Source organism: Rissa tridactyla, chromosome 5, assembly GCF_028500815.1.
Source record: "Rissa tridactyla isolate bRisTri1 chromosome 5, bRisTri1.patW.cur.20221130, whole genome shotgun sequence".
In the NCBI taxonomy this organism is placed as follows: domain Eukaryota; kingdom Metazoa; phylum Chordata; class Aves; order Charadriiformes; family Laridae; genus Rissa; species Rissa tridactyla.
In genome coordinates, this window is record NC_071470.1 from 43,388,820 (window position 1) to 43,401,825 (window position 13,006).

General features: G+C 38.5%; 1 protein-coding gene across 3 annotated transcripts in view; it reads right to left on the reverse strand.

The window, feature by feature from the left end:
* Positions 1 to 7,636: 7,636 nt before the first annotated feature.
* Positions 7,637 to 13,006, reverse strand: part of TLL1 (tolloid like 1) — a 139,349-nt gene continuing 133,979 nt past the window's right edge. For all 3 annotated transcript variants that reach the window (XM_054203848.1, XM_054203849.1, XM_054203850.1), the window contains 2 exons: positions 11,298 to 11,548; positions 7,637 to 9,623 (listed from right to left, as the gene is read on the reverse strand). In XM_054203848.1, coding sequence (XP_054059823.1) covers positions 9,489 to 9,623; positions 11,298 to 11,548 — 386 coding nt within the window. In that variant the 3' untranslated portion in view covers positions 7,637 to 9,488. The remainder of the gene's footprint in view (positions 9,624 to 11,297; positions 11,549 to 13,006) is intronic.

Consider the following 13,006-nt stretch of genomic DNA (forward strand, 5'->3'; position numbering starts at 1 on the left):
ACACCCTAAGGCCGAGGACCTTCGAATACAAGGCAGGGAGGAGAAGGTGCCTGGATGGCTTAATGCATGGTGTACATCCAAGGTCCTTTGCATTCTGGTTTGGCTCTAGGAGGTTCAGGATCCCAGAGGGTGCTGCAGCTGCCTGCCAAGGTACATCTGGCCCATCCTCCTTTTTTCCCCATCCCTACAGCCTGTAGCCACCACGGGCACAGTGTGGACCACAGCATCCACCAGGCAGAGCACAGACCTTTGTTCTTACTCTGCTATTCTTACTATATTATTTTAACTTGGAGTTTCTTTAAGGGGCACACGCTCATGGTCTGGACAAGTATAGCCTGGGATTTTCATAGATAAACAGACCCAATAAATACTCTATAGTATTTCAAAGTAATATGATCTTATTTTTTCCTGTTAACTTAAGGAAATGGACACCTATAACACTAATTGATACATACTGTGTATTTAGTTTTTTTGTGAATTCTGAACAGCTATAATATGGATGAATTCCAGAGTAAGATCAGCCTATGGACAAGTTATTGGTTGACCATTCAATCACCGAATTGCAATTTTGTGCAAAATCTACAAACAAAAACTAGGAAGTCCCTGTGTCTTCCCTGATGTATATTCCAACTATATTTGCAAATATATATTTAGCATTCTGCACTTACCATGCCATTCATTTTGCTAATAACATCTTTACTTCTGTCAATAATGATGGGATTCCAAGTCTTTCTTGATATTGGTTTGACAGAACTAGGAATCAGAGGCTATTGAGTTTGCTTTTCCAAAATTATTTAAAGGGCAAACACTGCTTCTCCTAAAATAAAACAAAATCAAAGTCAGTCAGTCTGGGGTTTATTTATAATGCTCTTATCATTAGAATAAATATTTTCACTAGGTTTCCTCTAGGTATTATTGCATACCAGAAGCTACCTTACCTGAAAACTGCTTCAGAGACCTGACATTTAACATTACTCCCCACCCCCTAGAATCTAGCATTCATTCAGTGCTATTCGCAATTCTCATATACATTCTTCATTTTAATTAAATATAACCCTAAACACAAGTAGGGTTTGTTGAAGTTGCCTTCACTTCCCAACAGCACTAGATCTGAATAAAGGCCTGCAGTTTGAAACTATTTTGTTTAATGGTTGATATCATGTATGCCTTGAAGTCTTTGCCATCTGCTTTACTAACTTAAAGTTAGCACTCAAACCATCCTCAAATGTGAAATATTGGTTGTTTAGAAAAGTTTGCAAAATCTAAGTGCAAGATTCTATAGGCAGCAAAATTAGTAAAATGTAAATTTAATGGCATGGTAAAAATACAAATAAAATTGTTAAAAGAGAAAGGCATCAACAAATTTTAAATATTTTTTAAGATAAAACTGCTGTGGAAAAATTTGTCTTCAATTGGAGAATAACTTACTCTTAATGGACATTTTCAATTGTGACTAGATAAAAGCATTTGATAAAGGTATCATGGTATTTATTAATTGGCATTTAATTTGTATCATTCAACTCAAAGATTTCCTCACGTTGAGCTACATTTTTCACAGGCAAATTCAGAGGAGGATAAAAGTATTGTGAGACATTGTCAGCAAAACTTTCATTGTGCCTGTACATAAACATAATGCAAACATGCCCTTTGCAATAGAGAATTTATGAACCAGATTTTCTGTAAACAACATTGAGAGTTGCCCCTGCCTGCCTGCCTCCCTCATCATTAACAGGCATTATAGTAGGTTACCACACACTAAGCTCATTTAGTACTCACTAAATTTCCCAGTTGTTAAGATCCTTCTTTATAGCATTAAAAAAAAAAAAAAAGTCCTTTCAACAATATAACTGAAAAGCCCATTCTTTAAACAGTTATAAACTCAGATTAAGACTAAACTATTTTTATGTTCCAAGTCACACTGACCCAGAAAATTCAGGATTTATTTGTCTCTTTTATAATGCACATTTTAAAAAACATTGTGTCAATGATGCAGCTATCTCAAGGAAGATTCACACTGAAAGGTCAAAAATTGACTTACTGCTGTGATTATCTAGCAATATTCCAAAGATGTTTTATTCAGTGTCTTCCCTGTATCACTGTCTTTGCTGACATCATAAAAATATGAATTTAAGTAACTAATTATGTCAGTGGGTAATATTGTCACCTCCGTATGGTCTTCCTACATAGCATAGCCAAGGATAAGGATTTTACTGATGAAAACTGTTTGTATCATGATCATCCAAAGAGAAAGTAACAATATAAAAAAGGCAAGCATATTGATACCCCAAGATGTCTCAAAGAAATCACCTTTTGTCCGTGCAGCTCTTCAGAAAATCAGCTTAGCAACAGTATCTCAACAACTGTCAGCACCACCTGTATATTAAGATTCTACTTTAGAATTTTGACAAGAAATATCCAGGTTGTAGATGAGGGTCATTGTTGTTTTCTATCTATTGTGAGCACTAAATATTTTATCTTCACTAGCTTCAGTTCCTTTAATTACAAAAGTGTACCTTTATTACTATTAAATTAGTCTATCAGATAGCAAATGTTTTGCACAGATTTGAGTGCAGAGCTTTGGGTATTGCTCCTGCTCCATTAGACAGCATTCTGTACAATATAGTTCCTGATATTTGAGAGGTGGCACTATCATCCCTGGGAAACTATTCCATCTCTAACACTGAAAAGATCTCCTCACTCTCAGCTTAAATATTCTATTTTTCAAATTCATTCTTTTACATATATTCTTGTAACATGCTCTAAACAATTTCATTCTCCTCTATGACCCCTGGGGAACACCGCTATTTACAGGCCTCCACCTGGACACTGCACCACTAATCACAACCCTCTGAGCTCTGCCATTCAGCCAATTCTGAATCCACCTCACTGTCCACTCACCTAACCCACAATTCCTAAGCTTACCTATGAGGATGTTATGGGAGACAGCATCAAAAGCCTTGCTGAAGTCAAGGCAGACAATGTCCACTGCTCTCACCTCATCTATTCAGCCAGTCATACCATCATAGAAAGCTATCAGGTTGGTCAAGCATGATTTCCCCCTGGTGAATCCATGTGGACCATTCCCGATAACCTTCTCTTCCTCTACATGCTTAGAGATGGCATCCAGAACGAGCTGTTCCATCACCTTTCCAGAGATGGAGTTGAGGCTGACTGGTCTGTAGTTTCCTGGGTCCTCCTTCTTGCCCTTTTTGAAGGCTGGCAGTCTTCAGGCATCTCTTGCAGTCCTCAGGCACCTCTCCTGTTCGCCATGATCTTTCAAAGATGATGGAGATTGGCTTTGCAATAACATCTGCCAGCTCCTTCAGCACTCGTGGGTGCATCCCACCAGGGCCCATGGATTTGTGGGCATCAAGTTTGCCTAAATGATCTCTAACCCTATCCTCCTCACCCAAGGGAAAGTCTTCCTTTCTCCAGACTCTCTCTCTTACCTACAGGGTCTGGGATTCTGAGGGCCAGCCTTAGCAGTAAAGACTGAAGCAAAGAAGGCGTTCACTAACTCCATCTTCTCTGCATCCTCCATCACCAGGTCACCTATCTCGTTCAGCAGCGGGCCCACATTTTCCCTAGTCTTCCTTTTGCTACTGATATACTAGAGGAAGCCCTTCTTATTGTCCTTGACATCCACTGCCAGTGGCCCTTAGCCTTCCTCATTGCATCTCTGCATACTCCGACAACTCCTATATTCCTCCCAAGTGGCCAGTCCCTTTTTCCACATTCCATTCCAAATTCCATTTGAATTTTTCCAGAAACTCCTTGCTCACCCATGCAGTTCTCCTGCCTCCTTTGCTTGATTTCTTACTCTCAGGAATGAAACAATCTTGAGCTTGGACAAAGCGGTGCTTGAATATTAACCAACTCTCCTGCACACCACCCACACCTTACTTCTAGAGCCTTAGCCCATGGGATTCCTCTAAGCAGGTCTTTGAAGAGGCCAAAGTCATCCCTCCTGAACTCCAGGGCTGTAATTCTGCTTTTTGCCCTGCTTTTTCCATGCAGGATCCTGAACTCCACCATCTCGTGGTCACTGCAGCCAAGGCTGTCCCCAACTAGTCCTTTGTCAGCACAATGGTCCAGAAGCAACGTACATACATTTCATTTCATTATGTAGCCACTTACCTAATACATGTCTAGAAAGCATCAATTCTAGCATAACCGTGGAGGGAGAGAAAGATCATTGAACATGCTCTGAAAGACTTTACATTCCTAATGATTATTAGTATTACTCGTATTTCAGAAGTTGCTATCACACGGTAAACACTTTCTAACATATATGCATAGAGTCAATGAACCTTTCCAGGAGTCCCACCAACACAGGAGGAATTACTACATCTGAAGACCATTGAAGAAAAATAAACAAATCTTACTTTTATATATACACATCATATCACTTAATCTTGGATTAGGATGAGATTTGATAGGTTACAAGTGAAAAACAGGAGACAAAACAATTGCAGAGGTGAGACCAAAACAAAGAGACCCAAGCCTTGCTAATTTTTCCTTTTACTACAAACCCAATACTCCTGTACCCTAAACATTTTTTGCAACTGCTATAGCTTGCTCCCTTTGTGACCTTAGAATGAGAAACCAGGAGAAATGAGAACATTTGCTAACAAGGCATAGCTTGCAAAATGCATTTTCCTGTGTTGTTTTTGTTTTAATCAGACTTCATTCACGCTGATTCCCCGAAACAACGGTATTAAGAAGGTGCCTATGATTTTGATTAGTTAATTAGATCCTGAGGAATAACATAAAATATTGCCCCAAGTATTCAGCTTAGAGCAGCAAAACTTGAGAGTGCTAGAGAGGAAAAAAAACAACCTGTAAGAGCCATAGCGCAGTGTTACTCCCTCTCACAAACAGGTAGTTACTCAGGATATGCACCATAAGGAACTAAAATCAAGTAATCCCTTAGGCTGTCTTCAGTGCTCTGCTTGAAAAATTCACTAACCAATGCAATTAATCATCTAACTCTTCCTTCAGGTAAGTAAAAGCAATACAGCATAAAGCATTTTTAATGAATATGAAGGATGCATTGAAAAATTAATGTTTCAGCAACAGTGTTGACTTTGGAAACTACATCTATTTTTTTTTTATTTTTTCTTAATGTCATGTATTTGTATCTGTGGTATCCTTAAATTTCCCTTTTCTAGGCATTATTTTGCTCGTTCTTGCTCCTCTTCCTTTTTTTTTTTTGACTGATCAATTAATAATCGAATCATAATAATCAATAAGAAAATCAAAATAAGAGCAAGTCTGTATGATGGCATCTGTTACTGTGATAAAACCTATCCCTTCCTATTACTCATTTGAACCCAATTTAAGACCTGAAGTCAAAGGAAAATTCACCTCTAGTTACTGGTCAAGTTTATTTTAGGAATGAACACTTTCCTGAAATTACATATCCAAAGCCAGTCCCTAAACTCCGAGATCTGAAAATTTTGGCAGAACAGAGCCATTAAATTATAAGACAAAGTCCCAGTGTGCCTGAGCAGTGTCCATGCTTTATGGTGGTGCAGCACACAGCTAGAGGCTAGAGTTAGCAGAGCACACAACCTGTGAGGTCAACAACAATTTCCTCCATTATAAAAAATTAGGTGTGCCACTTGCACCCCTGGCAACATAGCAAAATTGCGAAACCGGTTCCCCAGGTGGATAAAGCTTCCACCCAATTAATCTAATTTTTTGCAGTGGTTCAAAAGCAATCTGTTTCAAATGAAAAAAAGTAATGCTGCAATACTACATTAAAGACCTGATCTGGCTCTCACCCATGTTTAAGTCAACTTGCTGTTTCGTGGGTCTCAGAGCAAGGCAAGATTACTCAAATATGTTGCAGATAATAACAAAGGACCAGCCAAGAACAGAATACCTGCTGTGTGTACACCTAGCTTGCTTTATTCACTTCAGCTAGACCTTCACAACAGCTATTAAGCAAGGCAGACATTTGAATTGACTTTCACAGATTCTTTTCTTTTCTTTTTTTTTTTCTTTGTAATTTGGTCTGCTACAGACCTAAATTCTTGAAGAGCCAGTCAGCCACACGGATCCAGCATATTCCATCAACTTACCAGTTTATGCTGAATTTAACAACTTAAAGAATAATACTCAGCACACGTCAGAAGATCTTTACGTGGCTGAGAAGAAAACTTTACATCACGTTACAGGAAAATTCATTGGAATCCAGCAGCTTACCCACAGCCAAGAAAGTTTGTGTCAAGCCAGAAGCAGAAGAAGGAAGTATCATCTTCACCCTGCTGGGAGTGTTGCCAGTAAGTGCATTGTGACTAGGTCTCAAAGGTGGATCTCCAGCCCATTGGATTTTGTGTCTTGTTTTTTTGACTACTCAACAGACAAGATCTTTAATCAATGTTTTGAACAAATTTCTCCATTTCAAAGATTTTTTGGGATAAGCCACATTCCTTTTCACAATTTCATATGCACAAATGATTTTCTTCATTGTTTTCTTACTTATAACAAATACGCTATTTATAAGGCATAATTCCATTAGATGAGGAGTTCACTGAATATGTGATTTTCATTACCTCAGGAAAAACTTCCTAGGACTTGGAAATAACTAAGTTTTTAATAGCATCTGATAGCACCATGAGGTGTTGACTAGGATTACAGCCAATGCGAAGATATGATCCATATGGTCCATTTATCATCAAGATAACCATTAAGAACACCTTCCGCATTTTCACCACTCTTAAGCATATGGGACCTACAAAGGCATAAGCAATTAGAAAAATAAAATGATAAACTTTTTAATTCAAAGTTATGGCAACTCTCTTCTGACTTCTACATATGCCACGTGAAATGATCCCAGACTTACTGCGCTCAAAAGCAATACTTGGATGTGACTGCAAAGAATCACCTTTCACAGGGTCTTGGGAATTCACTACATGGTGTTCTTGTCCTCAGCTTGCCCAGTGTAACCTTCTTCCCCAACTACTCCAGTTGCACTATTTAACATGGGACAGTAGGATTTATACACAAAGTGTATGAATCAACAACAAAAACTCTTCAGGGAAAAAAAAAAAAAGAATATCTTGAATCAACTCTCTGGTTGTTAAAGTAACCCTGAGGAGAATAAAAAAGCCAAATTTAGAGAAAAGGAATACTTAAATGTTTTGTTTAGCAAATGGAAGGGAGATATTATTAACAGGAGACTGGAAGAGAAAAGTGGAAAAGAGATAACATGGAAACTCGCTCTTGCTCCCAGCCTCAGGCTTCCCAAGTCCTTTTGACTACCCGTGCCAGGGAGACGCTGCTGCTGCTTGCTTTTTCTCTCGGAAATTCGAGCACTGGCATTGCACCTGTCTGATAAAGTACCTATCAAGGTTAAGAACGCTTTTTTTTTTTTTTTAAACTACAGTAATATTTCTGCCTGAATTTTGTAGTAAAAGACCCTGGAGAAAATGTTCGCAGTTAACTTCTTGTGCAAACACCCTGAAAAATGAACCGAAAGGACAGTGGAACAGCATTATAAAAATACAGAAATTATTCAGTCTTTGAGCTTCACACACATAAAATGTCTAGAAAGGAAAACGGTAATATACAAGCAGCAATAGCGGTGTTAAAACAACCAAAGACACCTGTACAGACATTTGGTTTTTATTTTTATAAAAAAAGATCAGATTTATTAGTGCCAATGTATGTTCATAGTAAGGTAACAGAAACTAAGCTAATCTGAGTAGCAACTTACATCAAAGGATATCAAAATAATATTTCTTGTAAGTGAAACGTAATACTTCGTTTAAACTTGATTCTTGCCAACTAGAAGTCCTTGTTATCTGTCTATGAAGCCTTTAAAGAAAAGTTGCTACAGTCAAACAGGGTCCTGATAGAACTTGGCACATAAAGAAACAATTCAATTTTCACCCATACAATACCTCTCACTCCCCTGGAGCACTCATTCATACAATACTTACATAATGCATATACATTATGACTAAAGCCATGTATGGCCTAAAGCACATAGAATATCTCAGTTCTAAACGTAACATATCTCTACATCAAAAGCAGGTCACTATTTACAGCAGATGATCTCGCTCTGCAGATGGGGCTTTTGCTTGAAGATCCTTTTGTTAGCGTATGCTAAGATGTCCAAGTCATCGAATTATTTATCAAATTAGAGGTGTATCTACAGGAAGATCTGTCTGACTGTGTGCGAGGATTCTAAGGCAATAGTAGTAGTTGTTCCACAGGACTAGCGCTGCCGTTGCAACCCGCTCTCCCTTGGAGCAGTAAAGCCTTCCTTCTCCAGATGCAGCCAGGCGTAGTGAGACATTCATGATCTGCAAGCTGTTGGCTCAAAAGTCTACAACTTCTTGGTTTGTTTTTGTTTTCAATGTTCATGGAATAGCACCATAGGAATTCACTCTTGATAACAAACAAATCCTGGGTCTGTTTTGTTTTGCTTTTTTCACCATCACAGATACTGTTTACTCCCAGAAAAAAACCTCTTTGGGATACTACTGCAGCTTAATTTCTGATTAGCTCAACCAGACAATTAGCTCATTCACAAAGAGGTCCGAAGAAATAAAGCGTAGTAGTGGTTCCAAATGTACTGCTAAAAACAAATTCAGTAGGAGGAGTTTCAGATGATCCTTGACTATTTCTGTTTCACACGGATACAGATTTTGATTCGGGACAGGTTTTCGTCTCAGTCTGTTTCTATGTTCAGTGCAAAATAAGAGCACATCATCAGAGATAGCTTACTTAACCAGTAAACCAAACATTTTCAGATGCTTATACTGTTCAAATTCAGTCAACTAGTGATTGGTCAACGAGTGATGACCGATGTAACAGTTCAGACTTCTCAGTCATTAGTAAAACAAAATACTCTAAAGATCAGTTATGTTTCCAAAGTAGGATTTTCCAGTTTCAAAACACTGATAACCTGATATGACAGATGAATTTGTAAAAAATACAGAACAACGCAGGAAGACCTTCCCATTTCGTATCTTCTTTCAAGTCCTTGTACACACCATATGCAGGATACAAAGTCAAAGCAAGTAGATACAAGGACAGTATTTTGCGTGTGTGACCTGAAAGAGCTTTTTTTTCCCCTGCTGGACACCATACAATTGTCAGAAGGAAGAACGGTCTGCAGGGTCACTAACCCTGAATGCAACTGCATTGAATCTGCACGCATCTATGATAAATGTCAAACTGTGAACAAAAGCTTTTATGTTCTCCCTGCATGCAAAGTCCTTTCACAAGCTTTGCAGAGACAGTCAAGTATGGAGCCCGCACATCATCATCGTGTCTATTCCACTGCGATAGGTGATTTATTTTTTTCTCATTTTATTTCAGTCACTGATCTGATAAGTCATCATTTCAACTGAACTCGTATAAAACATTTGTGCTAATAACTTCAGTTTAAAAAAAAAAAAAAAGACATGCCTGCCTTCCCTTCCACTGTGCGTTCTTTCTCACTCTTCTTTTCTGGCATAGAGGTTCTTGTGTTATTTTTTGGTGTGCACACTATCTGGATATTTTATACTTCTGTATCGTATATGAAATCCTTTCTTGTTGATCGTATCATCAGTGTGAAAGTGAAGTAAAAGAGCTTCCCCTGCTGAATAAATTTCTTCTGGTGGCTAAAAAAATGAATAAACAAACAAATTATCTGTCCATTCCATGCATTTATACCATTCATTCACTTTTTTTTCTTCTTATGAATATTTCTCTTTTGCATTCAATTTGCACTGCGTATCTCTACTGTCTTTTCTTATGAGACAAAGAGAACAAAGCTCCTCATTCTTTTGTCCTTCCCACATGTCTTCTGTGGTTCTTCTGGAGTCATGTAAGTTACTGGGCAGGACCACACACAATATTCGAAAGTTAGATAAACAAATGACTCCAGTACCTATTTTCCATCTTATTCTTCATAGCCCTCATGATGGCCTGTTTTATTACTAAAGCACATTGATCAGAAGTACCAGCTGAACTACCAAGTCCTTTTTCTGAAGTTGAAAAAGTGGTAATGTATACTAACAGTGCCCTTTTCCCACTGCAGTTTGGATTATTTTGCTTTCAATTGCTTTTCTATTTAATTCTGTCTCTCCTATTTGCTTGCTTTGGAATGCCCTCTGAAGCCATTAATCCATATCTTACCAGAACCAAAACAAAACAACGAAGTCCAGCCACCCCACCTACTCCCACCTCCCTCCCTCCGCAAAAAAAAAAAAAATCAGCCCAAGGTTTGGCCATTCTCCACTTTGCTGCCCTCCTATTTGTAAAACGGGGCAACTTACAAAAAAAAAGTATTGTTTTATGTAAATTAGTAGATGCTGGGCTCAGTTGTAGCATTTCCCTTAGAATATATTGCCTATAGTTCAGTGGTAGCACCTTTCCTGCATCTTTAAGTCTTCAAAAAATGCCCTAAAAGGATTTAAGCCAGCTTACAGGTAACTTGTCTGAATGGCTGTTTGATCCAACACTGTGGATGAATCCAAAAAGTGTCACACGGTTATTTAAGAGCTCCTACTATCCCATGTCGAGCCTTTCAAACCTTTTATCTAGGCAAAGAGTGCAAGTGTGAAAGTGTGCTTGCATTTGCACATATATAAAGAATTGATGAGGACTTGTGGGATCATTGCACCAGCCTTCTCAAGGCAGACAGCCAAGAGAACAATGCAGGTCTAAAAGGAGAAACAGGATACATCCTTTTCAGGATGTCACCTGGCCAATTTCCTCTATGTCTCACAGTTAAAACGTGTCAAAGATGCATTTGGGATGACAGGGCTTTCTTAAGGTCCATATTAGTCACACAGTTTTAGGAGCACTTTTTTTCCTAAAATCAGATGTAACTAGCAAATGAAAATATTATAAATGCTTCCCAAGCTCCCCTCCCCCAGCAAAATGTGGCTTCTTAATTTAAATTGAAAGAATTTTAATGCGGTAACTTTCAACACCAGTGTGTTTCTCTCTCTGTAAGGGGAAAATGCTGTTAACTTTTTTTGGGGTGCTGTTAAACACTCCACTATCACCTACCTAAAGCTTAACATAAGATTAAAATACTTTGGTCAAAAACTAGATAAGAATATTTATTGTTGAAAATATTTCAAGGGAATGCTTCTACTACAAGTCTGCAAATTTATATTAAAAAAAAAAAATCTAGAGTAGATAATCTAGTATCTTCATTATAAGGCATAGCAACTGAACTTCATCCCTTCTTGTCCTTTTCCTTCCTCTGCCCTGTCTGTCTTTTTCTTTTTGTTGTGGAAATAAAAACAAAACAAAAAAACCCACTTTAGTACCTTGTTACTTACCCCAGATCCACAAAATCGACCAAGTCTCACAGCTGCCTTATCATGACCATCAAAGAGCTCCACGTAATCATAACCACAGTCTGCCTCTTCTTCAACCTCAAAAGTCTGAAACATTAACTCGACTCGATAGCCACGCTCTGCCACCAGGAGCCAGTCGCAGTCCGCCTGAACCGGATAGTTGTTATCACCAAACTGAGCATGCGAGTACAGATCTTTGGGCTTGGTTTCAGCTTTCAGCCGACCACCGCACTCTAAACAGAGGGGAAAAAAATAAGGACAAAGCAGCTTATTCAGTGCCACTTAGCATTTTCTTTTTGTAGATGCCCAGCCTTATTCAGGCTGAGTGCATTTTTATGCCACAAGCAGGTCAATCGAACAAGGTGTAGAGTGAGGTACTACCCGGTATGAATACAAATCCACCATTCCGAGTTTCCCCTACATAAAGTCTGTTTTATAACTACAGAAATTTGAGCATATTTCGTAATTTTCAAGTGAAAGACCAAAAGGCAGGGAACACCAAAGTTGTAAGGAAAGTGGTTCAAAGGTAGGACATTCTTCCGGTAGATTTTTGAGAGCTGCCTGTGGCCAGCAAGGTAAGCGCTGTAAGTGGGGCATCCGCATTTCAGTGGTGACAGCCCTTCCACATGGGTTAACAACACTGCTTGCGAGTGGCAGGGGAGGATCAGCTCTAGCACACATGTAGTCAGCGATCAAGTGCAAAAGTCTGGTGTTTCATAGCAGTGTCAGCTTTAACTATCACGCAGTGCCTCGACAGCCGGCTCAATACTGAGCACCACTGCCAAGCTCGCTAGCTTGTTTGCTGCATAGTTCATGGACGAGAAGAGGTCTTTTTCTGCATAGGGTCATGGCCAGGAGAAAGCTGGCCATGAAAAGAAAGTCCTGTAGCTGAAAGCCCACTCTTGAAGCGAGTCCTGAGCTGGAGATCCTTGGCCTATGGCAAAGCAGTATTGTCAGTATAAGTTTTTACTTGTACACAGTAGTAAAAAGTATGTGTTGCTCTAGAGCTTCATAGCTACTCATAAAGTTCATAATTTAAATATAAATGAACTTTACTGTACAGACCAATAAGCTGAAATTGCTCAAAATGTGCTGAACAAAAAAAAAAGCCCAAACCAAAACCCAATTAAACAGCAGTTACTACTTTATCCTTTCTAGATATTTTCAGCAGCTATAATTAAAACTAATATTCTATCTTAAATAGCTAGTGAATTCAGCTTCTACAGTAACTTAAACGTATAGGTGTTATGCATTTGCCAATTAAAAGTTCTATTACAAGGCAACCAAAAGCAGATGGAAAATTGTACTTTAAAGAAAAAATGCATTGTTTATTTTTTTTCCAAGAGATGGGTGGAGCCTTTTTTTCTTTACAGCTACCAACACTTCAATGAAAACAGCACAATTTTGTTCTGGTTTCTCATCAAGAACAATCCATCCCTTACAGCACCCATAAAAACACCAAGTGCAAATGAGCTTGAACCAAAACCTGAGACTCACAAGTTTAAATTCAATTTTTATAAAAAAATGAACAGATAATTCTATCTGCATTTTGATCCAATGTAGATATTATCAATTGGTCATTTTATAACAACCTCAAACAAATTGCAAGATTCAAACATTTCTAAGCTTTGGTGAATTGATAATTTGAATTTGACTTCAGTGTCATGGACTCCACCCACACTAAACATGAC